The sequence below is a fragment of the Ambystoma mexicanum genome, chromosome 14 (assembly GCF_040938575.1).
Source record: "Ambystoma mexicanum isolate Mex_15411 chromosome 14, UKY_AmexF1_1, whole genome shotgun sequence".
NCBI lineage: Eukaryota > Metazoa > Chordata > Amphibia > Caudata > Ambystomatidae > Ambystoma > Ambystoma mexicanum.
Genome location: NC_090940.1, coordinates 651,159,256 through 651,185,364, shown reverse-complemented (window position 1 = coordinate 651,185,364; position 26,109 = coordinate 651,159,256). Strand labels below are relative to the sequence as shown.

Below are 26,109 nucleotides of genomic sequence, written 5' to 3'. Positions count from 1 at the left end.
CACGGTTACGCAGAGTTTAATTAGTCTGCTTTCCCAAAGGCCTGACCATCTCGTAGCTAGCAAGAGCCGCCAGCCTGGAGCAGTTTATTGGAACCTTCGATTTGAATAGCAAATTGTCTATTAGATCAATTACTAGCTGGGAAAACGCGTGCAGACACGCAAGTGGGTGAGCCGGGGGGACGCAGTCCCATGCACTCTCTGGCTGACCTTAACTGGGTTCTGGAATCGGCTCTGCTCTGAGGGAAGGCTTTCATGGAAGTGCTGGGGACAGACAAATGCAGGATTGCAGATCCTGAAAGATGTGTGCGCACAGACTGCTTCCATGCTACACGCAAGTGGGTGAGCCGCGGGGATGCAGTCCCATGCAGTCTCTGGCTGACCGTAACTGGGTTCTGGAATCGGCTCTGCTCTGAGGGAAGGCTTTCATGGAATTGCTGGGGACAGACAAATGCAGGATTGCAGATCCTGAAAGATGTGTGCGCACAGACTGCTTCCATGCTACACGCAAGTGGGTGAGCCGGGGGGACGCAGTCCCATGCACTCTCTGGCTGACCTTAACTGGGTTCTGGAATCGGCTCTGCTCTGAGGGAAGGCTTTCATGGAAGTGCTGGGGACAGACAAATGCAGGATTGCAGATCCTGAAAGATGTGTGCGCACAGACTGCTTCCATGCTACACGCAAGTGGGTGAGCCACGGGATGCAGTCCCATGGCGTCTCTGGCTGACCTTAACTGGGTTCTGGAATCGGCTCTGCTCTGAGGGAAGGCTTTCATGGAATTGCTGGGGACAGACAAATGCAGGATTGCAGATCCTGAAAGATGTGTGCGCACAGACTGCTTCCATGCTACACGCAAGTGGGTGAGCCGGGGGGACGCAGTCCCATGCACTCTCTGGCTGACCTTAACTGGGTTCTGGAATCGGCTCTGCTCTGAGGGAAGGCTTTCATGGAAGTGCTGGGGACAGACAAATGCAGGATTGCAGATCCTGAAAGATGTGTGCGCACAGACTGCTTCCATGCTACACGCAAGTGGGTGAGCCGCGGGATGCAGTCCCATGCAGTCTCTGGCTGACCTTAACTGGGTTCTGGAATCGGCTCTGCTCTGAGGGAAGGCTTTCATGGAATTGCTGGGGACAGACAAATGCAGGATTGCAGATCCTGAAAGATGTGTGCGCACAGACTGCTTCCATGCTACACGCAAGTGGGTGAGCCGGGGGGACGCAGTCCCATGCACTCTCTGGCTGACCTTAACTGGGTTCTGGAATCGGCTCTGCTCTGAGGGAAGGCTTTCATGGAAGTGCTGGGGACAGACAAATGCAGGATTGCAGATCCTGAAAGATGTGTGCGCACAGACTGCTTCCATGCTACACGCAAGTGGGTGAGCCGCGGGATGCAGTCCCATGCAGTCTCTGGCTGACCTTAACTGGGTTCTGGAATCGGCTCTGCTCTGAGGGAAGGCTTTCATGGAACTGCTGGGGACAGACAAATGCAGGATTGCAGATCCTGAAAGATGTGTGCGCACAGACTGCTTCCATGCTACACGCAAGTGGGTGAGCCGCGGGATGCAGTCCCATGCAGTCTCTGGCTGACCTTAACTGGGTTCTGGAATCGGCTCTGCTCTGAGGGAAGGCTTTCATGGAAGTGCTGGGGACAGACAAATGCAGGATTGCAGATCCTGAAAGATGTGTGCGCACAGACTGCTTCCATGCTACACGCAAGTGGGTGAGCCGGGGGGACGCAGTCCCATGCACTCTCTGGCTGACCTTAACTGGGTTCTGGAATCGGCTCTACTCTGAGGGAAGGCTTTCATGGAATTGCTGGGGACAGACAAATGCAGGATTGCAGATCCTGAAAGATGTGTGCGCACAGACTGCTTCCATGCTACACGCAAGTGGGTGAGCCGCGGGGATGCAGTCCCATGCACTCTCTGGCTGACCTTAACTGGGTTCTGGAATCGGCTCTGCTCTGAGGGAAGGCTTTCATGGAAATGTTGGGAGACGGTTTTTGCAGGTGGACTGGAGAAGGCTTGTTGAGGGACCAGAATTCCTGCTACAGGGGCTTTGCATTAGAACAATCTGCAGGTTTACGTCTTATACTCGGAGGTTTGGTTCATAATATCAGTCATGCTTGCGAGGCAGACCTTTGTCTACAAAGAGCGATTCTTCATGTGGCAAATGATCTGAGGGGGTCCTCTTGTGCAATGTAGCGTCCCTACTCCAGGTGCCACACAGTGTAACAAGAACGCAGCGTGCTCAATACCCTGTGGCCATATTGCAAGCGCTGGGGATCAGTCAGGTGACATGCTTCCGTCATGAAATCCATCCACTCCATATGGTTACCGTGGGAACTGGCTAGCGGCACTGTGCCGTGAGTATGGCTGTATGCCATCTCCAGGTACAGGACCCACATGATGTATCCCTGGGCCGTGTCCTGTGGGCATTGTGGGTATGACGACACTATTACAGGGCTTTAGCATGACCTGTGACTTTGCCCCACCCGTTATCCTCTCTGGTTACTGCTGACATAGGTAGTGCAACCTGAGCATTGCCCTGTGCCATGCCCAGTACATGGTTGCTGGCAGTGTCTTTGGGTATGGCGGGCAAGGCTATTGTGCATGTGGCGTAGTTGTAGGGAAAACCCCATGCTTAGTAGTAATTTTGGCCCATGACCATATTCATATTTTTGAAGTGGCACATTGCCAGGCCATCGCAGTGCTTCTTGACCACCTTAATCACTAGTGAGAAGGATCCCACCTATGGCTACAAGATGCAACTACCACAAACCCTGCTGGATGCCTGATCAGGCCGGCCTCATAGACCGGATAGGCCTCCCTCTAGGTGACCAGGACACTAGCTTATTTCCCTCCTGGCCTGCTGAATGACCTCCACCTTGCCCTCTGACAGCCCAGGATGAGATTAGGAACATGGATGCCAACCAAGCACCGAGATTGAGGTGTGAACGGGATCGATAAGGGCCACACACTGGTTTAAATGACGTGAATTGACAGGAGCACAGCCTCTTTCTAAAACAGTACATTTGCTCTCCCTAACAACCGCAAGGGAGTGCATATTCCTAACTCAATTGGACCAAAGAACCAATATGTGCCCTGCCATAGCAGGACGGCCTGGATTAGGGAGAAGTTTTGACTTCTCCAAAATGTCACTGGAACTTCTGGGATAAATGCAATCAGTATAAACCTGTGTTCTACGAGGTCATGTCCTTCTAAGTGAGCAACAGGGCTTCTCTAATGCGAGGAAGGCATACAATGGTGCTGATTTACCATGGGCTATTTAGCAGGAAAGCAATCCTAGAGTGGGGCTCCAGGAAGTCTTCCCGAAGATGGCACACATCGAGCACCTTGTGAGCTTGATGTACATGCTAAGCAGGGTCACATGGGTGGCCCTGGCCAAGGCTTTCAGTGCTCGTGTGGCCGTGCCTCTGCCAAGTTGTGGCAGCATGACTTGCAGACAGGAAGCCCCTGTCAAAAAGAAGGTGAGAAAGCGAGAGATGGGTGAGTGGTGTCATCCGAGACGGTGACTTCTCGCCCACAGGCACCGCGGCAAAGGCTGAAAAGCCTGGAGGAAAGAGGAAGGGGCATAAGGGCACCATGGCCCTTTCATTGATCCAAATCGAACCCTCTTTCACTCAGGTTTGTGGTTGGTCTTGCAATCATGAAGTAAGCGTGCTTCAGAAATGTATTCATGAAGGTCTGAAACTTTTTTTAATTGCATATGCTCTCCTTAATTCTGTGTTAACATTTCGATCCTTAGATACGTAATCGCCTGAACCAGGAGCAGAATTCCAAACTTCAGCAACAGAAAGAACTTCTAAACAAGCGTAACACTGAGGTGGCAATGATGGACAAACGCATCGGTGAACTCCGCGAGCGGTTGTACAAGAAAAAGGTGGAGGCGCGTCAAAAGGAAAACATTCCGGTAAGTTTCTCTTCTGAGGAGCCTGCTTTATGTTCTGCCGAGACTTGTGGCTGCTGTGATGCATGTGGTTTTGATCATGCGCAAATCACCACCACAGTGGCCTTTCCAGAGGGCTGTCTCTGGCACTGGCTGTATTCTTGTCCTGGGCGAGGGGATTCCAGAGGGCTGTCTCTGGCACTGGCTGTATTCTTGTCCTGGGCGAGGGGATTCCAGAGGGCTGTCTCTGGCACTGGCTGTATTCTTGTCCTGGGCGAGGGGATTCCAGAGGGCTGTCTCTGGCACTGGCTGGGACAGCGGAGCAGGCAGGCTGTTTTCAGTTCCCTGTGTAGCTGTAATCCCAGGGATTTCTTGTCCTTGTGGCTGTTTATTCAAAAGCCTTTATGATTATTTCTACAGTCTAGAATTCTCAGCACAGTCAGTTGGCACACATGCTATGTTTGACTATGTCCATAGTCTTCCCTTTGGCCTTGGGGCAAACCGGCATGAATTTCCAAGCCCAGGAAGAGAGGGCTTCCCCCCATCCCCGACATGCTCATTTTTTCCCCTCTTCACAAACCTTCTTCTAGAGGCGATCAACAATAGGTAGGCCAGAATGACTAGATGCTCTGACAGCATCTGAACGATATGATATGGCATTTGTAATGCGCCTATACACAAATGTTTCAAGGCGCGACGAGGCAAGGAAGGGGTAACAGAGGGAGGACAGAGACAACAAACTTTCTAGGCCAAGTGACATTGAGATTGCGCAAGTGCAGTGGAGGGGAGAGGGGAAAAGTGCCACGGGAAAGGGGGGGCGCAGTGCTTTACATGGGATCAAAACATTAACAAGAAGTGCAGCCAGAAGGTGGTAGGTGCAAGGGTAAGTGCAGACAGCAGATGTCCAAAAGTGCATGTAGGAGGACTGGAGGGTTACATATACAGACCCAAGTGCAAAGGTTGTCGGGAGGCAGTGCGGGTGTGCAACGGGGTGGGCAGGGACCTGGGCCCGAAATCAGAAGGTAGCCAAGTGACCATTACAGTATCGGACAGGAAATCAGCAGGGGAGAGGAAGAGAGAAAGCAGAGGCAAAGAGGAAGGTATTGAGGTGCTGCCGGAGATGGTTCTCCTCAAGTTTCCAAGAGCCAGGGAGGCTGTTGCAGAGGGAGCCCCAGCTGAAGAAAGAGATATACCCCCAACTCGTTCTTGGAGAAGCACCTCACCCTGAGGGAGTTGGAGGTGGAGGAGCGAAGAGCTAGAGTAGGATGGCATTTGCAAAGAGTGTTGGAGGTATTGAGGACCCAGGCCCCAGAACGCCTTGTGGACAATGCAGAGGGTCTTGAACTTAATCCTTGCAGCCACTGTGAGCCAATGCAGAGATTTAAGAGCCGGAGAGATACAATCCCTGGACTTGAGGACAAGGACCAGTCTTGCAGTCCTGTTCTGGATGAGTTGCAGAGGGTGGAGAGTAGCAGACAGATTTAGAAAGAGGCTGTTGCAGTAGTCAAGCCTAGAGAGAACCAGAACTCTAGAGACGGTGAACTTCTGTGGGAAAGCGAGGAAAGGAAGAATACCTTTGAGGAGGTGCAGTTGGTAGTGTGACTTCTTAGAGACGTCAGAGATGTGAGGAGAAAAGGAGAGTGTGGAGTCGAAGATGACCCTGAGGTTCTTAGCCTCTCAGGTGGGAGCAGGAAGAGGGCCAAGGGAGGCCGGCCAGAGAGTGACAGAAAAGGAGGTTGCAGGTGTGCCGATGAGGAGAATCTCCATCTTACTGGCATTAAGGCAAAGATCGTTGGTGGCACACCACTCCAAAGAGAAGGTGGTTATGAGAATCTAAGCCGATGATACCAAGTCGCAGAGAAACGTCTACCGGACACCATTATAGTAGTGATGCTGCTGATGTATAAGCCCTCTGTAGGAGGCAATCCAGCTCCCACACTCCTCATTTCACCTACTTGATGTGAACACTAGGAAGATGGCCACTCGGGTCAGTCACCGATGGCCTTCCTGGATGGATATGTGTATTTCCTGGGTTTCATACAGCGCAAACCCAGCTGGGAAAGCACTGGGTGCAACAAGGGGATGTAGCATTATCAAAAGCGAATATAGATCAAATGAGGCCAGAATATTATGGGTGCGGCTAATGATATGGAGAGAGGCTGTTGGCAGGGTCATAGGCAGTTGGATAAAGGCGGACCCTGCCTGTTTAGTGTGGCAGACCCACAAAACCTGTGACCCCGAAAGAAAGGTTTCAACCTCGGTGTACTAAGTCAGGGATGGTTCGGATAAATGTCTATATGGACGAAGGGTTTACCTGTAACTAAACTGTAAGATCCTCTCCGGCAACAATCTCTGCCAAACCGTATCAGAATGGACGAAATTGTAAAGTATCAGGATCTACTCTCTAGTGGGGATACTGGTGCCCCCGCTTCACCCCAAGGTTATCTCGGAAGTCTCGGGGATGTAGTGCCCAGCTGCTTCTTAGCTCAGTTCAAAGTCTGAGGGTTATAGTGCACAGACAATTCACCCACCCGCTTCACCTTCCAGGGATGTAGCACCTGCCTGCTTCACCTTCCAGGGATGTAGCACCTGCCTGCTTCACCTTCCAGGGATGTAGCACCTGCCCGCTTCACCTTCCAGGGATGTAGCACCTGCCTGCTTCACCTTCCAGGGATGTAGCACCTGCCTGCTTCACCTTCCAGGGATGTAGCACCTGCCTGCTTCACCTTCCAGGGATGTAGCACCTGCCTGCTTCACCTTTACAGGGATGTAGCACCTGCCTGCTTCACCTTCCAGGGATGTAGCACCTGCCCGCTTCACCTTCCAGGGATGTAGCACCTGCCTGCTTCACCTTCCAGGGATGTAGCACCTGCCCGCTTCACCTTCCAGGGATGTAGCACCTGCCTGCTTCACCTTCCAGGGATGTAGCACCTGCCCGCTTCACCTTTACAGGGATGTAGCACCTGCCCGCTTCACCTTTACAGGGATGTAGCACCTGCCCGCTTCACCTTCCAGGGATGTAGCACCTGCCTGCTTCACCTTCCAGGGATGTAGCACCTGCCTGCTTCACCTTCCAGGGATGTAGCACCTGCCTGCTTCACCTTCCAGGGATGTAGCACCTGCCTGCTTCACCTTCCAGGGATGTAGCACCTGCCTGCTTCACCTTCCAGGGATGTAGCACCTGCCTGCTTCACCTTGACAGGGATGTAGCACCTGCCTGCTTCACCTTTCTGCTTCACCTTTACAGGGATGTAGCACCTGCCTGCTTCACCTTTACAGGGATGTAGCACCTGCCTGCTTCACCTTTATAGGGATGTAGCACCTGCCTGCTTCACCTTTACAGGGATGTAGCACCTGCCTGCTTCACCTTTACAGGGAAGTAGCACCTGCCTGCTTCACCTTTACAGGGATGTAGCACTGCCTGCTTCACCTTGACAGGGATGTAGCACCTGCCTGCTTTACCTTGACAGGGATGTAGCACCTGCCTGCTTCACCTTGACAGGGATGTAGCACCTGCCTGCTTCACCTTTACAGGGATGTAGCACCTGCCTGCTTCACCTTTACAGGGATGTAGCACCTGCCTGCTTCACCTTTACAGGGATGTAGCACCTGCCTGCTTCACCCTGCCTGCTTCACCTTTACAGGGAAGTAGCACCTGCCTGCGTCACCTTTACAGGGAAGTAGCACCTGCCTGCGTCACCTTTACAGGGAAGTAGCACCTGCCTGCGTCACCTTTACAGGGAAGTAGCACCTGCCTGCTTCACCTTTACAGGGATGTAGCACCTGCCTGCGTCACCTTTACAGGGAAGTAGCACCTGCCTGCGTCACCTTTACAGGGAAGTAGCACCTGCCTGCGTCACCTTTACAGGGAAGTAGCACCTGCCTGCTTCACCTTTACAGGGATGTAGCACCTGCCTGCTTCACCCTGCCTGCGTCACCTTTACAGGGAAGTAGCTCCTGCCTGCGTCACCTTTACAGGGAAGTAGCACCTGCCTGCGTCACCTTTACAGGGAAGTAGCACCTGCCTGCGTCACCTTTACAGGGAAGTAGCACCTGCCTGCTTCACCTTTACAGGGATGTAGCACCTGCCTGCTTCACCCTGCCTGCTTCACCTTTACAGGGAAGTAGCACCTGCCTGCGTCACCTTTACAGGGAAGTAGCACCTGCCTGCGTCACCTTTACAGGGAAGTAGCACCTGCCTGCGTCACCTTTACAGGGAAGTAGCACCTGCCTGCTTCACCTTTACAGGGAAGTAGCACCTGCCTGCTTCACCTTGACAGGGATGTAGCCACCTGCCTGCTTCACCTTTACAGGGATGTAGCCACCTGCCTGCTTCACCTTTACAGGGATGTAGCACCTGCCTGCTTCACCTTTACAGGGATGTAGCACCTGCCTGCTTCACCTTTATAGGGAAGTAGCACCTGCCTGCTTCACCTTTATAGGGAAGTAGCACCTGCCTGCTTCACCTCTACAGGGATGTAGCACTGCCTGCTTCACCTTGACAGGGATGTAGCACCTGCCTGCTTCACCTTTACAGGGATGTAGCACCTGCCTGCTTCACCTTTACAGGGATGTAGCACCTGCCTGCTTCACCTTTACAGGAATATAGTGCCCATTTGCTTCACCTTCACAGGGATATATAGTGCCTGCCTGCTCCACCTTTACAGGGATATAGCGCCCATCTGCTTCACCTTTACAGGGATATAGCGCCCAACTGCTTCACCTTGTCAGGGATATAGCCACTTACCCCCCACCTCAATCCCCCCCCCGCTTCAGCTTCCAAGGGATATAGCTCTCACCTGCTTCACCTTGACAGGGATGTAGTGCTGTGACGATTGACAAGTTGTTGTCACTTCTCCCCAAGGGTGAGCCCCATCTCATGAGGCTAGGGAAGTGAGGCTCCTACTCAATAGTTCCCTTAGAGGCGGTTTAATGCTGGACGACCTCATGGGGAGGGGCTCCCCCCGTGGGGCAGCCTTGGAAATCCCATCACCCGCACACATTCCCTAGTCCTACACTCCGCCTCTAATCCTTCCTTAGAGAGCAAACGTGTGTACTATTGTCATAGTGATGACACCAGCTAAGTAGGAAGGACAGGGCGAGGAAGAAAACCAGAGGTATGAAGATTACACCTTCAAGTACTGCCACAAGGTGGCTCACCGGAATCATGAAGAGCGCCCCACGTTCATGCACAGCAGGTGTTGACGTTAGGCAAGACCAGCCCTACATAAAGAAAACTGAAGAGGGACTCGAGGAGCGAGGAACCTGGAAGATCGAATCACGACAGAAGCAGGCAGAGAAGCAGACGCGGGCGAGAGGTTGCAAGAGTCAAACAGGGACCCTAGAGGTTCAGACCACTCTGCCCGACCTGGAAAGAAGAGCAGTGGTGGAACCCTGGCCCGGTGGAAAGGTGGGTCCCACAGAGATGCAGAGACCGCAAAGGTGGGAGATCGGCGAGAACACTGTGGAGGTTGCCGGCCGAAGGAGAAGGCACCTGGGAGCAGCAGAGCAGTGCCCGACACCATGTCAAGGTTGTTTCTGTATATCCTACCGAATGCAATATGACCGAATTCAACTTTTTTTAAATCGATCTATTCGAAATGTAACGTTTTCGAATATTCACGCTGGCCAAGATGTGAAACGGTCAGACAAGCACAGCTGTTTGATCAGTTTGCAGTGTATGCTAACACGGTTTAGCATATTAGTAAAAACAAGTTAATTAATGATATCCCAAGGATATGAGAAGCCTTCCACTTAGAACAGATGAATGTTAGAGTAGTCTGTTCCATGGGCTGCACCCCACTCAAGATATCTCCAATGGCGTTTCAGCTCTCTGTGCCATGCCAGCAGAGAATACCCATTTGCATATTAGTCTGATGCCACCCATAAGGTATGCCCACCAGGAAATGCCAGGCATTTCTCACCTGAGCAAAGACACCAACAACAGCAACGCCAGATATGTGCTTCGCCTCCTTGGACGTCATCATGGAGGTTTGGCAGAGGTGCAGCGTCTCTCTAGGCACAGGTAGCAAGTAGTTTACGCCTGCTTTCTCCTTATCGCGGTGAGACACCAGGTGATCCTAAAATAGCTTGTTCCGTGGGTGTTCACAGTCATTTGGGAGAAAAGCAGCGCAGTTAAGGTTTTCTGGGGCATATGATAGCCGAATATCCATTGGTAATACGAATGCCACCCTTTCCGGAATGAAGCCCTTTGTGTTTGCTCAAGATCACAAGGTTGCATTACAGTGCGATTCCTCCACTCCGGACTGTTGATTGTGTACCTCCCTGCAGCCTCAGATACATTCTATGTGGGGATCTATACAGCAACAAAGCAGGGCCTTGAAGTTTTGCTGGGACAAGCAGCATTTGTAAAGCTCAAAATGTGCCCTTTTCATGTCCTCTTGATGCTGGTGACTGTCTCGGTGGGTTTTACGTTGCTCTGCCCAGTGTAGGTTACCCTTTGGAATGTGCTCACGGGGAAAGAAGTAATGCTTCTCAGTACAGTTGTTTTATTTCCGATCTGTATCTACATTTACAATGCTATTAATCTGTTAATAGTGACTACAAATATACTGAAACATCAGTACATAATAGAAACCCATTATGATTGTGCATGTTTGTAATTGGCCATTATATATAAATGCGTGTTGCATTTTCCCAAATGTATCATTTCTCTACTTAAAAAAGAAGTATACAGTCATTTTTGTTACATTGCAAGTAAAAAACGTGTTTTGGAATGCTTATCGCTTAAATCACCTGCATCCCATGAAGGTAAAGGGGGGCATGGGAGGCCCAGTAGGGACACAAAGGGCACAGCTGACGTGGGAAGCATCCGGGGAATGCTTCCCTGTCCCAGTGGCTCTCCTAAAACCACTGAATACCGGCAAGGGGTCTGGGACCACACTTGAAAACGGAAAGCATCAGAGGAAATCTTCCTCGTTACAGTGGGAGAAGGAAAACCACCGACCACTAGAGAAGGCCGACTTTTACAGATCTGGGACTTTGTTGAGAACCACTCAAAGTGGCAAAGTGTGTGTGAAGTTGAAAGCATTGAGAAAGACATATATCAAGTCATACCAGGGCAAGGAAGTCATTCTCCTGGTACCACATCCAGAGTTCTGATAAAGTTGCCAGGGGACGAGAGCCAGCACCCCTGGCCTTGTTGAACTGTGCCAAAAAGCATACCAAGAGAAGGGAGACATTCTCTTGGTCCTGAACTGAGAGTGGAGATAAGGGGGTGGGGGTTTGGGGGGTGGTCATTCCCCCTAGTTCTATTGAAGAGCATAAGGAGCCGAACCAAGAGAAGTGAGCAATTCTCCTGGTAAATTTGGCTTAAGAGAAATCTTTTAAACAAATATTACTAAGAAGGAGAAGGGAGCCATTCTCCTTAAAGAAGGAACTTTTTATTAGTTTACCTTTTTAGTTCTATAGTGTGAGGGACAGAAGTAGGTTTTTGACACAGTACTGTGTAATTTACATTGATGGGCAATCTGACAGACTCCTTCAGTATTAGTTTTGAAGCGGGGAAACTCCTCTTAGAAGTTAGGGATAGTAAGGACCTTTTCACACAGAAATATGTCTATAACTAACACCATGCCATCTTTGTGTCAATCCTGTTCTTCGACACTTCACTCTGAGGTTCACGGCTTCCCTGAGACCTTTGGTGTTTCTGTTCAGGAAGGAGTTAGGGCCTATCCTGTCGGGAAGCCACACTGCCCCCCAGGTTGTACGGGAAGGCACGGGGGGCCTCACCTCAGGATGAACCATTAAATTCTGGGGAAAAAAACCCTTGCAGAGAACATCCACCCCTGCTCCACCGGGCTGATGTTGAAGAGCAGCAGTAATCCAAGAGCAGTTTTAATTACAGTAATGACAGGTCGGCAGATCGAAATAAAGTTCAAGACTGAACCTCAATTGATAAAGAGTGGAAGACAGGAGCAAATAAGGAGCAGGGCCCACTAGCAGGGAAAACGCAAGGGCTAGCAGCAGGCAGGTAGGAAGAGCCAACAGCTGATGAAGAGCGAGTGCCAATAGCAGGTAAGATGCATGAGCCAGGGAAAACGGGAACGAAGGCAGGAAGGAGACCTAGAACTACAGAAAAAGGGATCTGGCACTGGAGAAAGGGAAAGGAGGAAATGAGCGTCCGGCAACAGAGAGTCGCAAGTTGCAATGCACTTCCTTAACGGGTAAGTGGCTTCCTGTTGTGTGTGCACCATAATATGCTGCGGTGTTCGAATGCAATGACCGGAACCAGAAGTATTTGGCCACTATCTTGTGAAGGCCATTAAGGCATAGAGCAGCCGTCATCTTGTGAAGGAAAAAGTCAGTTTGAGAGAAACGGGGGTGTAACCCGACATTCATCTTCACAGGAATCTATAGTGCCTGCCTGCTTAACCTTCACATGGGTATAAAGCCCACCTGCCTAACATTCACAGGGATATAGCACCCACCTGCTTAACCTTCACAGGGATCTAGTTGCCTGCCTTTTTAACCTTCAAAGGCATATCTAGTGCCTGCCTGCTTCACCTTGACTCAGATATAAAGGCCACCTGCTTAACCTTTACAGGGATATAGCACCCACATGCTTAACCTTCACAAGGATATAGCACCCACCTGATTAACTTTCACAAGGATATAGCACCCACCTGATTAACTTTCACAAGGATATAGCACCCACCACCTGCTTAACCTTCACAGGGATATAGCACCCACCTGCTTAACCTTCACAGGGATATAGCACCCACCTGCTTAACCTTCACAGGGAAATAGCACCCACCTGCTTAACCCTCACAGGGATATAGCACCCACCTGCTTAACCTTCACGAGGATATAGCACCCACCACCTGCTTAACCTTCACAGGGATATAGCACCCACCTGATTAACCTTCACAGGGATATAGCACCCACCTGATTAAACTTCACAGGGATATAGCACCCACCTGCTTAACCTTCACAGGGATATAGCACCCACCTGCTTAACCTTCACAGGGATATAGCACCCACCCGCCTAACATTCACAGGGATATAGCACCAACCTGCTTCATCTTCACAGGGATCTAGTTGCCTGCATTTTTAACCTTCAAAGGCATATATAGTGCCTGCCTGCTTCACCTTGACTCAGATATAAAGGCCACCTGCTTAACCTTGACTCAGATATAAAGCCCACCTGCTTAACCTTCACAGGGATATAGCACCCACCTGCTTAACCTTCACGGGGATATAGCACCCACCTGCTTAACCTTCACAGGGATATAGCACCCACCACCTGCTTAACCTTCACAGGGATATAGCACCCACCACCTGCTTAACCTTCACAGGGATATAGCACCCACCACCTGCTTAACCTTCACAGGGATATAGCACCCACCACCTGCTTAACCTTCACAGGGATATAGCACCCACCACCTGCTTAACCTTCACAGGGATATAGCACCCACCACCTGCTTAACCTTCACAGGGATATAGCACCCACCACCTGCTTAACCTTCACAGGGATATAGCACCCACCACCTGCTTAACCTTCACAGGGATATAGCACCCACCACCTGCTTAACCTTCACAGGGATATAGCACCCACCACCTGCTTAACCGTCACAGGGATATAGCACCCACCACCTGCTTAACCTTCACAGGGATATAGCACCCACCTGCTTAAGCTTCACAGGGATATATCACCCACCTGCTTAACCTTCACAGGGATATAGCACCCACCTGCTTAACCTTCACAGGGATATAGCACCCACCTGCTTAACCTTCACAGGGATATAGCACCCACCTGCTTAACCTTCACAGGGATATAGCACCCACCTGCTTAACCTTCACAGGGATATAGCACCCACCTGCTTAACCGTCACAGGGATATAGCACCCACCTGCTTAACCTTCACAGGGATATAGCACCCACCTGCTTAACCTTCACAGGGATATAGCACCCACCACCTGCTTAACCCTCACATGGATATAGCACCCACCACCTGCTTAACCCTCACATGGATATAGCACCCACCACCTGCTTAACCTTCACATGGATATAGCACCCACCACCTGCTTAACCTTCACATGGATATAGCACCCACCACCTGCTTAACCTTCACAGGGATATAGCACCCACCTGATTAACCTTCACAGGGATATAGCACCCACCACCTGCTTAACCTTCACAGGGATATAGCACCCACCACCTGCTTAACCTTCACATGAATATAGCACCCACCACCTGCTTAACCTTCACAGGGATATAGCACCCACCTGCTTAACCTCTACAGGGATATAGCACCCACCACCTGCTTAACCTCTACAGGGATATAGCACCCACCACCTGCTTAACCTTCACAGGGATATAGCACCCACCTGCTTAACCTTCACAGGGATATAGCACCCACCTGCTTAACCTTCACAGGGATATAGCACCCACCACCTGCTTAACCTTCACAGGGATATAGCACCCACCACCTGCTTAACCTTCACAGGGATATAGCACCCACCTGCTTAACCTTCACAGGGATATAGCACCCACCTGCTTAACCTTCACAGGGATATAGCACCCACCTGATTAACCTTCACAGGGATATAGCACCCACCTGATTAACCTTCACAAGGATATAGCACCCACCACCTGCTTAACCCTCACAGGGATATAGCACCCACCACCTGCTTAACCCTCACAGGGATATAGCACCTACCATTTGTCTTTATAGAGAGCCAGTTATTAGATCTTCTAAGGTCAGATATGTGGGCTTTCTTGGGAATAGTTAGGGCTGCTCTCAGGGCACTATTTTGTAGTATATGGATCTTGTTGGCGATGTATTTGTTACTCCCTAGATATAAGGCATTACAATAATCCAGTTTGGATAATACAATGGCCCTTGCTAAGGTGATGCAGTTATTAGGTGAAAGGAAGGGCTTAGCTGCTCTGATTAGCTTGCAGGTATAAGCGGTGGCCGAGGCCATGGAGTTTACTTGTTTTTTTAAGGTAAGAGTAGAGTCTAAGTAGAATCCAAGAGCTTTAACTTCCTTGGCTACTGTGATGTTGTTATTGTCTATTATGAAGTTCAAGTAGAGGTGGCCTAGTTTGTTGAGGTTGGCAATGGTGCCGACAATGAGGAGTTCTGTTTTTTGTCATCATTCAGGTATAGACCATGAGAGGCCATCCATGCCTGGATGATGAGATACACTCTATTCACAAAGGCCAAATCCTTGTCATAATCCCCCGTCAACGGGATGAGGATCTGTGTATCATCCGCATAGTTAGTCTAGGTGATACCCAGGCCATCGAGATCATCAAAAAGGGGCTTTGTAAAGATGTTGTACAGAGTAGGCGAGACGCAGGAGCCCTGGGGAACACCACAGGTAGTAGGTATGGGGTCAGCAGCTGCTGAGGGTGACAAAACCTGCATAGTTCTATGGCTTCTTGTGAGAAGTGAGTGGCAGAATCTAGGTGGTAGCAGAGAGTCTTGTGATCGACCAGGTCGAACGCCGCTGAGAGGTCAAGTAGCAATAGTAGTGCTGTTTTACCATTGTCTCTCAGGGTTTCTTTTTGTGCTTTAAGGTCGATCAGCGTAGTTTGCGTTCCATGTTGAGGTCGAAAACGTGACTGGCGTACTCCTAGAAGGTGGTTACTTTCCAGATATTGTTGGATTTGGAGGTACGCCACCTTGTCTAGGATTTTAAGCAGGAACGGAACTGTAGTAATGGGGAGATAGTTGGTGGGTTTGGACGGGTCAAGTGGTTTGTTTTTCTAGAGTGGGAGGACCCACGACTGTTTCAGATTGTTGGGAATGGTGCCGGTGGAGAATGAGGCATTTCTAAGCTTGGTAATGAAAGGGGAAAGGTCCCGTGCAGCATCTTTTATGATTTGTGCTGGGCAGGGGTTGCCGTGGCAGTTGGACGGTTTGAGAGTTAAAATGACTTTTTCAACTTCTAGGGTGGATACTTTCTTGAAGTTGAAAAGAGGTGTGGGTAGCGTGGGAAGGGCAGGAGGTAGGGGCTTCGGGGCAGAGGAGAAGTGATTTTGTTGGGATTGGAAGCAAGGAGGAGAGATTCTTTTTTATTGTTAATTTTCGCCTGGAGGGTCGTTATCTTATTGGCAAGGGCACTCTGAATGCTAGTGCACCCGTTTTTGTCCTTCAGGCCAGTGTCTGGGGCTTGGATGGGCGTTTCTCTTTCTTTGAGTATTGTGAACCATTCTTTTGTATTAGAGTTAGCTTGGGTGATGCACAGGTTGTAGGATTCTTGTTTGGCAAGGATTATTTATTTTTTGTACAGGGAGGCTACTTTATTGAGGGTGTTTTTGGAAGTATCGGACGGGTCTAATCTCCATATTTGTTCGCACTTGCGTTTCTCTAGTCTAATGGCTTTTAGATGAGGAGAGAACCATGTATTGACATGTTTTTTCTGTTTGCACTTTCTGATTTTTAATGGTGCTATTTTGTCTAGAGCAGATAGCATTACTTTGTTGTACTCTTCAACCAAGGTGAATGGGTCTGTGAAGGCAGGAAGAGAATTCAAGGTAGGGAGGATCAAAGGAATGTGTTTGTTGGCAGTAATGTTATTTTAATTTCTAGTGGGAATGGCAGGAGCTATGCTGTTGGCATTAACCTTCACAGGGATATAAAGCCCATCTGCTTAACCTTCACAGGGATATAGCACCCACCTGCTTAACCTTCACAGGGATATAGCACCCACCTGCTTAACCTTCACAGCGATATAGCACCCTCCTGCTTAACCTTCACAGGGATAAAGCACCCACCTGCTTAACCTTCACAGGGATATAACACCCACCTGCTTAACCTTCACAGGGATATAGCACCCACCTGCTTAACCTTCACAGGGATATAGCAGCCACCTGCTTAACCTTCACAGGGATATAGCAGCCACCTGCTTAACCTTCACAGGGATATAGCAGCCACCTGCTTAACCTTCACAGGGATATAGCAGCCACCTGCTTAACCTTCACAGGGATATAGCAGCCACCTGCTTAACCTTCAGAGGGATATAGCAGCCACCTGCTTAACCTTCACAGGGATATAGCAGCCACCTGCTTAACCTTCACAGGGATATAGCAGCCACCTGCTTAACCTTCACAGGGATATAGCAGCCACCTGCTTAACCTTCAGAGGGATATAGCAGCCACCTGCTTAACCTTCAGAGGGATATAGCAGCCACCTGCTTAACCTTCAGAGGGATATAGCAGCCACCTGCTTAACCTTCAGAGGGATATAGCAGCCACCTGCTTAACCTTCAGAGGGATATAGCAGCCACCTGCTTAACCTTCAGAGGGATATAGCAGCCACCTGCTTAACCTTCAGAGGGATATAGCAGCCACCTGCTTAACCTTCACAGGGATATAGCACCCGCCTGCTTAACCTTCACACGGATATAGCACCTGCCCCCTTCACCTTGATGGGGATGTTGCACTCACCTGCTTCGCCTACCCAAGGATATAGCGCTCACTTGCTGCTTCTTCATAGGGATAAAGCGCTCACCTGCTTTACCTTCACAGGGATATAGCCCCCACCTGCTTTACCTTCACAGGGATATAGCCCCCACCTTCTACACCCTCACAGGGATAAAACTCCCACCTGCTTCACTTTCACAGGGATAAAGCGCCCACCTGCCTGTTTGCTACAGTTCAGCTTCTGAAGAATATAGCACCCGGTTTATTTTGAATACATCCAGGAGGTTCATGCCTCCCCTACATCACGTGCTTCAGTTCACTCAAGAGATATAGTTTGCACTCCTGTGTTCTTCTTTCTAAATATGCATTATGGCTCAGTGCAGCGAGCAGTACCGCCTCTTACGTGCCCAGAAGCTGAACCTATGGGCCAGAGCGAAGGACGTACTGGATCTTGTATTTAGTATCATCAGATCGGCCTGCCGCTGTAGCTATGTTTCTATACATCGGGCACAGTATGAACGCAACGCATTTATTTATCTGCTAAAACTAAATGGATCATTGAACCTACTACTTATTTGATGCGACTTCCTATTTAAAAACGAAATGTGGTTTCCAACATTTTGCCATACATCTCCACTGCTTAGGTATGTATGATTGGTTTGTATACATGTTTTAAATGCCCCTATTAATCCCCTTTAGAGTGTTCCTAAAGAAAGCCAGATTAGGTTTCCCTCTAGCAGCGAACAGGAAGCTATGTTCTGCTGATCACAGGAATTCTGAGTGCTGTGGGGGGGTGAGTGCTGCCTTTGATTCTGCTCCATCTGCAGGAGTGAAGGACTACATTAGGGCCTGCATGTTTTGCCTCTGCTGAGTTGTGAGTTCTAACACATGCGCCTGCTTTCCTTGCAGTTGAATCGTATTAATGGGACCCCGTCACCCCAGTCTACTCTTACCCCATCCGGTAGAGTGGCGGCTGTAGGGCCTTACATACAAGTTCCGAGCCCCGGCAGCTATGCTGTACCAGGAGACCCAGTGAAACCCCAGTCTCTTACCATCGCTGCAAGCACCATCCCTGGAAGAGCCAAATCTGGTAGGCGTTTCTGGAATTAAAAACCTATTTATGCCTAGTGTTTATCAAAATGGAGATTAAAATGTTTGGATAAATGTAATTTGTATATTACAGACCGTAAATAAGATGATATGACAAGGCTGTTTTTAACATTGAAGACATTCTGTTTTGTAATTGCTGATACATATCATATAAACAATATAATAAATGGCTAGATGTATGTTCATGCGCCCGCTTCGCCCGTTACCATTGTTAGAGGGAGCTGTTGTCTTATGCATACAATAGTAAGACTTCAAGTTCATCTTCCAGGCAAATAAAATGTGTATTACAACAATGATAGCCTACAATTAGCTACAGAAAAGGCCCAAGACAGGGATACCTCTTTAACGGCATATTTCAAGTTGCAAACACTAAAAAAATATATTAAAAAAACATATAAACAGAAATTCATTTGATTAAGCACTATTTGTCCAACAAAATGAATTACTTCACCCTATTTTCAGCATATCATGCCTACACAATGTCTCTACTAACACTCTGTTTATTTGTTTGTTTGTTTGTTTGTTTATTTTATTTGTATGGTGCACCCAACCCGGGGGTAACTGGGCATCTTGCATACAAGGGCTTAAAGAATACTTTAGGCATAGTTACAGGAGTTGACAGAGATGAAACATATTAGCAGATTATTTACAAGAATACTTTAGGCATAGTTGCAGGAGTTGACAGAGATGAAACATATTAGCAGATTATTTACAAGAATACTTTAGGCATAGTTACAGGAGTTGACAGAGATGAAACATATTAGCAGATTATTTACAAGAATACTTTAGGCATAGTTGCAGGAGTTGACAGAGATGAAACATATTAGCAGATTATTTACAAGAATACTTTAGGCATAGTTGCAGGAGTTGACAGAGATGAAACATATTAGCAGATTATTTACAAGAATACTTTAGGCATAGTTGCAATCATTTCAGAAAATAGAAATGGTAGTGGGGAGGTGCAGTGTTAAGTTCTAACTTCTAGGTACAGGCGTAAATAGGCATAAGTACACATTTCTGGAATACTTGGGTTATAGTTACAATCATACAAATAATAGGAATATAATACATTAGAATATATTCAGTTTATCAAATACAAATACAGGAAAATATTTACATATATATCGTTAGAGCAGGTGACTGTTGGTCGGTCTGGGTCTAGTTAGTGGCAACGGGGGTAGTCTGGGTCTGGTTTGTTGGGTGCTAGGGCTGATCCTGGGTATCGTTATTCACAAAATGGTTGCTCAGCTCTTAATGCAGGAGGTAGGGCGTTCCATGCATGGGCTGCCATGACAGGGAAACTTGTTCCACCTGCCTTTTTTGAATCTGGGCGCAATTAGACGTGAAGAGTGGATGGACCTAGTAGGACGTGTGGAGGGTTGTCTGGTGATTCTCTGTTAGGTAGACAGGTGCTGAGAGGTTGAGGCTTTTGTGCGTGCTGGCTAGGGTTTTTAGCATGATCTTGTCTTTGGTGGAAAGCCATTTGACCAGTCTTCTATGATGTGAGATGTGTTCATTCGTTGGTATGCCGTGTGCTGATCTTAACGCATTATTTTGTAGTATTTGGATTTTCTTGAGGATATATTTGTTTGCTCCCAGATCTAGAGCATTACAATAATCCAACTTGGATAGTATGGGAGCTCGAGCGAGGGTAGTGCAGCTTTCTTTAGAGATGAAGTGTCTACAAGCTCTAATTAACTTACAGGTGTAAGCTGTGGCTGATGACATGGCACTGACTTGTTTGTTAAGAGTGAAGGTACAGTCGAGGTGGAAACCTAATGTTTTTACTTCACTTGCCACTTTAATAGCATTGTCATCGATATTAAAGGTGGTGTAGTTAGAGCCTAATTTATTAAGGTTGGATGTAGAGCCAAGTATTGAGAAGTTCGGTTTTATCATCGTTCAGGTATAGGCCATGTTCAGCCATCCAGGCCTGGATGATAAGGTAGATTTTGTTCACCGAAGCCAGGTCCTTGTCATACTTGCCCGAGAGGAGTATGAGGATATGGGTGTCATCTGCATAATTAGTGTAGGTGACACCCAGATGATCTAGATCATCGGACAGTGGCTTTGTGAAGATATTATGTAGGGGAGACACAAGAGCCCTGTGGCACCCCACATGTTATGGGGTTCGGATCAGCTGAACGAGAGGTGAGAAGACTCTCGTGGTCCTATTGTTGTGCAACGATTTGACCCAAGTAATGGCACTTTGGGAAAAGTGCTTAGCTGTGGCCAAATGTTTGCAGAGTACTTGGTGGTCCACCAGGTCAAAGGCGGCCGACAAATCTAGGAGTAATAACAAGGCTGTTCTGCCCTTGTCCTTCAGTTCGTCAGTCTGTGTTTTTAGATCTATAAGAGCAGTCTCGGTTCCATGGCGGGGTCTAAAGCCAGATTGTCGGGCACCGAGTAGATAGCTTGACACGAGGTACTCCTGAATTTGAATGTAGGCCATTTTGTTGAGAATCTTGAGTAAGAAGGGTACAGTGGTAATAGGTCTGTAGTTGGTAGGGATTGAGGGATCTAATGCCTGTTTTCTCAGGAGGGGGTAGGACCCCATGACTCCTTAAGGTTGCGGGGGACAGTGCCAGAGTTAAATGAAGAGTTGATTAATTTAGCTATGAATAGTGCAAGGTCTCTGATGGCATATTTAATAATTTGAGCCAGGAAATTGTTTCCTTGGCAGTTAGATGCTTTAAGTGTGAGTATGATTTCTTTCCACCTCGAGAACTGTGACTTGAGAAAATTTATTGTACATAGGGTTTGTTGGTGGTTTCACTAATGGGGGGTGGGAGGGGTTGACTGAGATGGGTAATATGGCTTTTTTCAAAGCAATCTTATTTTGGAGAAGGGCAATTGTGTTCTGTAGGGCATTATGGATGCTTGTACACCATGGTTTGTCTTTGAGGCAGTTACCTATTTGTGGGATGGGAGCTACCAATTCCCTTAGGATGGTGAACAGTTCCCTGGTATTTGAACTGGCTTTATTGATTTGTTCATTGTAGAAAGTTTGTTTGGCTCGTATAATCTCCTTTTTGTAGGAGGTTGCTGAATTGATTAGGTTTGTTTTGTTTTCTTCAGTGGGACTAGATTTCCACAGAGATTCTCAGGTTTTTTAAGTACCATGAGTTCAGATGGGCTTTGGGTTTGCTTTTCCGCAACTTAGGTGGTGCAATTACATCAAGGGCTTTTATCATAGCGGTGTTACAGGCGTTTACAAGGTTCTCTGGGCTTGTTCAGTTGGGGAGAAGATTGAGGGTGGGCATGATGAACGGGATGATTTTATCTGCGGTGATAATCTTTTTGTTCCTTGTAGGTGCTATAGGAATGATCTTTCGGGTAGAGGAAATGGTGGGTAGGGTGAATGCTATCAGACAATGGTCCGTCCAGGCTAGAGGTGTTATTGCGCAGATGGCAGGTTGTGCAGTTCTGGTCAGCTACCCACGCTAGGGTTCTCCCCTTGTTGTGGGTAGCTTGGGTCACTCTTTGGGTAAGTCTTTGTGCTGTCAGGGCATTGGCAATGGTCAATGCTTGGCGATCATTAGGATCATTGAATCCTAGATTAAAGTCTCCAAGCAGGAGAATTTTAGAAGTGGGTTTGGAGTTCTCAGAAAGGAGGGTGGAGAGGTCTTCCTCAAAGGAGCCAGTCGGACCCAGGGGTCTATATATAATATAGATAGTTAGGGTGTCATTATTGGTGGTTTGTAGTTTGGCTGTGAGTAGTTTGCAGGAACTCGTGGCAGGAGAGGCGGCAATTCTTAAAGCAAGGTCAGAATTGGCTATAAGAGCAATACCTCCACCTCTGGAGTCAGTTCTGTCTGCTCTGAGGATTTTGTAATTATCAGGTACAGCTAGGAGGATGGCAGGTCCGGCTGCGGCATGAAGCCAGGATTCTGTGATCGCGAGAAAGTCATAGTTTTCACTAGTGATCAGATCTTCTATTTCTGTGGGATGTGCCACTAGGGATCTGGCATTAATTAAGGCACCCTTGATATCTGGGGCCTTGGTAGGTGTTTGGGGATTCTTAGATGGTGTTTTCGGTTGGGAAAGGGGGGTGACATTCGCATTATCTAGTGGGCTGGAATGGCAACTTTTGTAAGTGGCGAGAGTAGCAGGTTTTATAATGCCGGTGTTGGTTTTAGATTTGTTGCTATTGGGACTGCGACTAGATTGGGTGGTGCTTTTAGCAGGTAATTCATATAATTTGGTTAGTCTGGCTCTGAGTCAGGAGTTTCTGGTAGGTAATATACAGGGTAGATAGGTTGGGTTGGGGGGATAAACAGTCATGCATAGTGGGGGAGGCATATGCGTCAAGGCCATGCTAGTAGGGTTTCCTATCTGGCCTAAGGTGGATAGCCGTGGGAGGACGAGGCCGAGTAGGAGAGGCGTGTAGTTAAACTGCTGATGGCGGCTAGAAAGGGTAGCTACTATGTGGGGCTGGTAATCTTTGTTAGTTTAGGTTATTCTTGGATGGTCGTCATGATTACGGGTGTATAAGAGTCTCCCTAGTGCCAGTGTTATTAGGGTAAGTAATAGTTTTACCAGCAAAGGCCTGGGGGCAAACATAGTGTGGAGCTGGCTCAGTTGTACTTGGCATAAGCAGTGATTAAATTTTATCAGCATTCACTAGCTCGATATAAGTGGTACATGTAATATTATCAGGTGCCTAGATAGCAATAGGTTTTGCTGTCAGGCTTGGCGCAGGCAAAAACATGTTTTATCAAGCATAGGCAATGTTTAGAGTGGGTCGAACATAAATGGAATGAGTGACAAACGTAGGCAGTATTTAAAATAAATCCTACATGGACAGAGCTCTATCAGTAGCCTGCAGTGGCTGAGCAATCAACATTGTTCTGGAGGGCAGAGACAGAAAAGCATATACTTGGCCACTATACAACAATAATGAGAATCAGACCAACATGTAATGCTGGCGCATTCGGGATGAAATCACAATAGGTGCATAGATGACTGGTATGGTGGACGGCAATATATCAGGCTAAAGCAAGAAGAGTTGTGGGTAATCTATCATTACAATCATTATAATCACAGATCATGCTAGGTGAGCATGGGCGGTAAGGTAGTCTGAGTTAGCTGAGTGGGCATGTGAGTTTGGCGAGCTCTTTAGTCACATAATAATGGGGTAAGGAGGCATGAGGGTTAATATGTTAAGGGTCAGGGGGGCAACGATGTTTGTAGCAAGACAAGATACGCCTAACGGGGGTAGGAGCTTAGCTGCAGTAACAGCACAAGACTTGTTGCAGACATGTAGTCTTACCAGACAGTTTCTATGAGGGCGGATTGCCTCGTGCAGGGATTCCGGCCCTACGGCTCAAGTTGACGAGGACAGGCGCAGGCAGGCCCTTTTTGCAGCGGCCTTTCGGCTGTGGTACACCAGCTTCCGCCTGCCGGCTTAGCCAATCGAATTTGGCTGTGAAGTGAACCAATCAGTATGCGGCTACAACGGATCAGGAAACAGCACCTAGCAAGGTGCTACAGGGGTGACCATCTTGGAATAGCCAGCTTTGTTGATTATAAAAAGTAAATGCACTATCCTGTGCATCAAAATGAGCTTTGTATAGGTCTACGGTCGAGGAAGCAGATCGTCTTCATTTGGGTGCAGCTTTCAAAGATGCTGCCCGAATAGGGGAGGCATAACGCCTATCTGGAGGAACGTTGGCTGTCCTAGCCTTTGTCCTAGATCCTGAAAATGTCTTTCTTCACACTCTTTGGCCCGTGTACACAGGCTGTTCCACTAGTGTGTGTATATATATTTCTGAGGCTTGTAGAATCTGCTTAGATCACATGCTATGCATAGGCCGACATCCAGTGGAATCGGCAGAGTATTACAGTTGTTGTTTTAGAAACTCGAAAAGGGACGTTGACAGGAAGTGCCAGTAAAAACAATTATTTTTTCTTTTTTCTTTTTTTCTCTGATTCCTATTAGGCACTCTTGCACAATTCATAATAAGATCAAACCCAACAAATGAAAGTGAATTAGCCATTTTTTCCATTTTGAATGAAGTTACAGTCTAAAATCCCCGGAGGAACCGCCAAACGAAAGGCGGAGAAACACGTGTCGGTTACAGACTAAGAACAAATTGGAACTGTGCAGTAACAGTACTGAATTGAATGAAACCTGGTATAGACTAAGAAACGTTTGAAACTGTGCAGAAACAGTACTGAATTGAATACAAATATGTACTCAAGTGAATGAAACTTATAATTCAACCAAATATGTGTTCTGGGAATAATTAATTCCTGTGAGGTAACACTATTGAATTGAATGCAATTTACAATTCAACAAAACATTTTCTTTTGGAATAAAACAAAGGCTAAGACAAACCAATATCTCTGTTCATTTTATGATTGAAAACGGTTTTAAAACCTTAACAGAAAAACTATCTTGCTGACTGTAAATTGTCTTGTCTACAAGCAGAGCGCGGAACATCTCTAGGTCTAAACAACCATTTGTGCAGGAAGTGCCAGTAATACTATCCCTAGTGTGACGTCCACTGTACGCATGGTCCTTCACGCTTCGAGGTCCCTCAGATTGTTTTTTTCCACCATTGTGAGCGGTCTCATTAAGCCGAGTTCAGTTTCAGCTAACGCCATTTGCTTCTGTAAAGTTTAAAAGATAGTTTCTCTTTCTGTCATTTTACGCACAACGCCGTGCTCTCGACACAGTGAAGAACAAGAAAAAGGACAAGCCTCCGTCAGACAAAGTCAACTTTCGACTGACCCCTTTCGGCGTTGGAAGGCCCAACGGGCCTAGGCCCTTACAATAGGGAGAGTGGGGGGCGGTCATTATACAATGTATTTTTCCTCCCCTTTCCCTTATTGCCCGGCTGCCTTCCCCATACATGGATAAGACACCCTTTAAATTCTGCCCAAATTGTAATAAAAAATGTCCGTGGATCAACAAACACAATGTCTGTAACCTGTTTAAACCGCGGCTACGACGAGGGGCACTGTCAAGCTTGTAAGCTCTTTCGACCTAAGACTCTTAAGGATCGCAGAATGAAGTGCTGGGTCCATCACGCCATGCAGGCTGAGGCCGCCATTGACGTGGAGGGAGCCTCCAGTAACGGCAGCAACGCCGCCTTTTCGGACGGCGAGGGTGGCGGGGAACAGTCACGTTCCCAAGTGCTAGCCCCTTACCCCGGGAGACAGGACGGCGGATCTGTTGTGGGGACTGCACCCAGCGGCAAGAGCACTACATCTTCCCACACTAAACACACAACCCGCTGCGATGTGTCGGCTCTGCCAGACAAACGCTGAGATTCGGCATCTAGGGGCAGATCAGTGGATTCCCTGTCCTCTGGGCTCTCCAAGTCAAGGTCGCCTCATGACAGGCCGCATAAGACAAAAGACGCCGCCCATAAAACTTCTTCAACCGAACGCTGAACATCTGCTGACACGGCAGATGTCCTTCCCAGTGCCGAAACTCGACGCGTTTCACCGAAACCGCTAGGGAAGCCTAAAGATTCAGGGTTATCACACCTGATTCAAAAACATGTCCCAGAAATCCTTATTAGAGGTTCTATTTCCAAAATAATCTTCCTCCAAGAGCCCAAATCATAAGTCCAAGAAAACAAAAAGCCAGAAGGAAAAGTCTTAGAGGGTGGAGGACACTGTAACTGCCCCACAAGAGTAGGGGGAGTATGTCTCACAAGATGAGGAGGAGGGCACAATAAGTGAG

General features: G+C 48.1%; 1 protein-coding gene across 3 annotated transcripts in view; it reads left to right on the top strand.

The window, feature by feature from the left end:
• PPP1R13B (protein phosphatase 1 regulatory subunit 13B) overlaps window positions 1-26,109 on the top strand; it is a 452,941-nt gene that overhangs the window by 219,961 nt on the left and 206,871 nt on the right. For all 3 annotated transcript variants that reach the window (XM_069638181.1, XM_069638182.1, XM_069638183.1), the window contains 2 exons: window positions 3,768-3,932; window positions 18,213-18,393. In XM_069638181.1, the coding sequence (XP_069494282.1) occupies window positions 3,768-3,932; window positions 18,213-18,393 (346 nt within the window). The remainder of the gene's footprint in view (window positions 1-3,767; window positions 3,933-18,212; window positions 18,394-26,109) is intronic.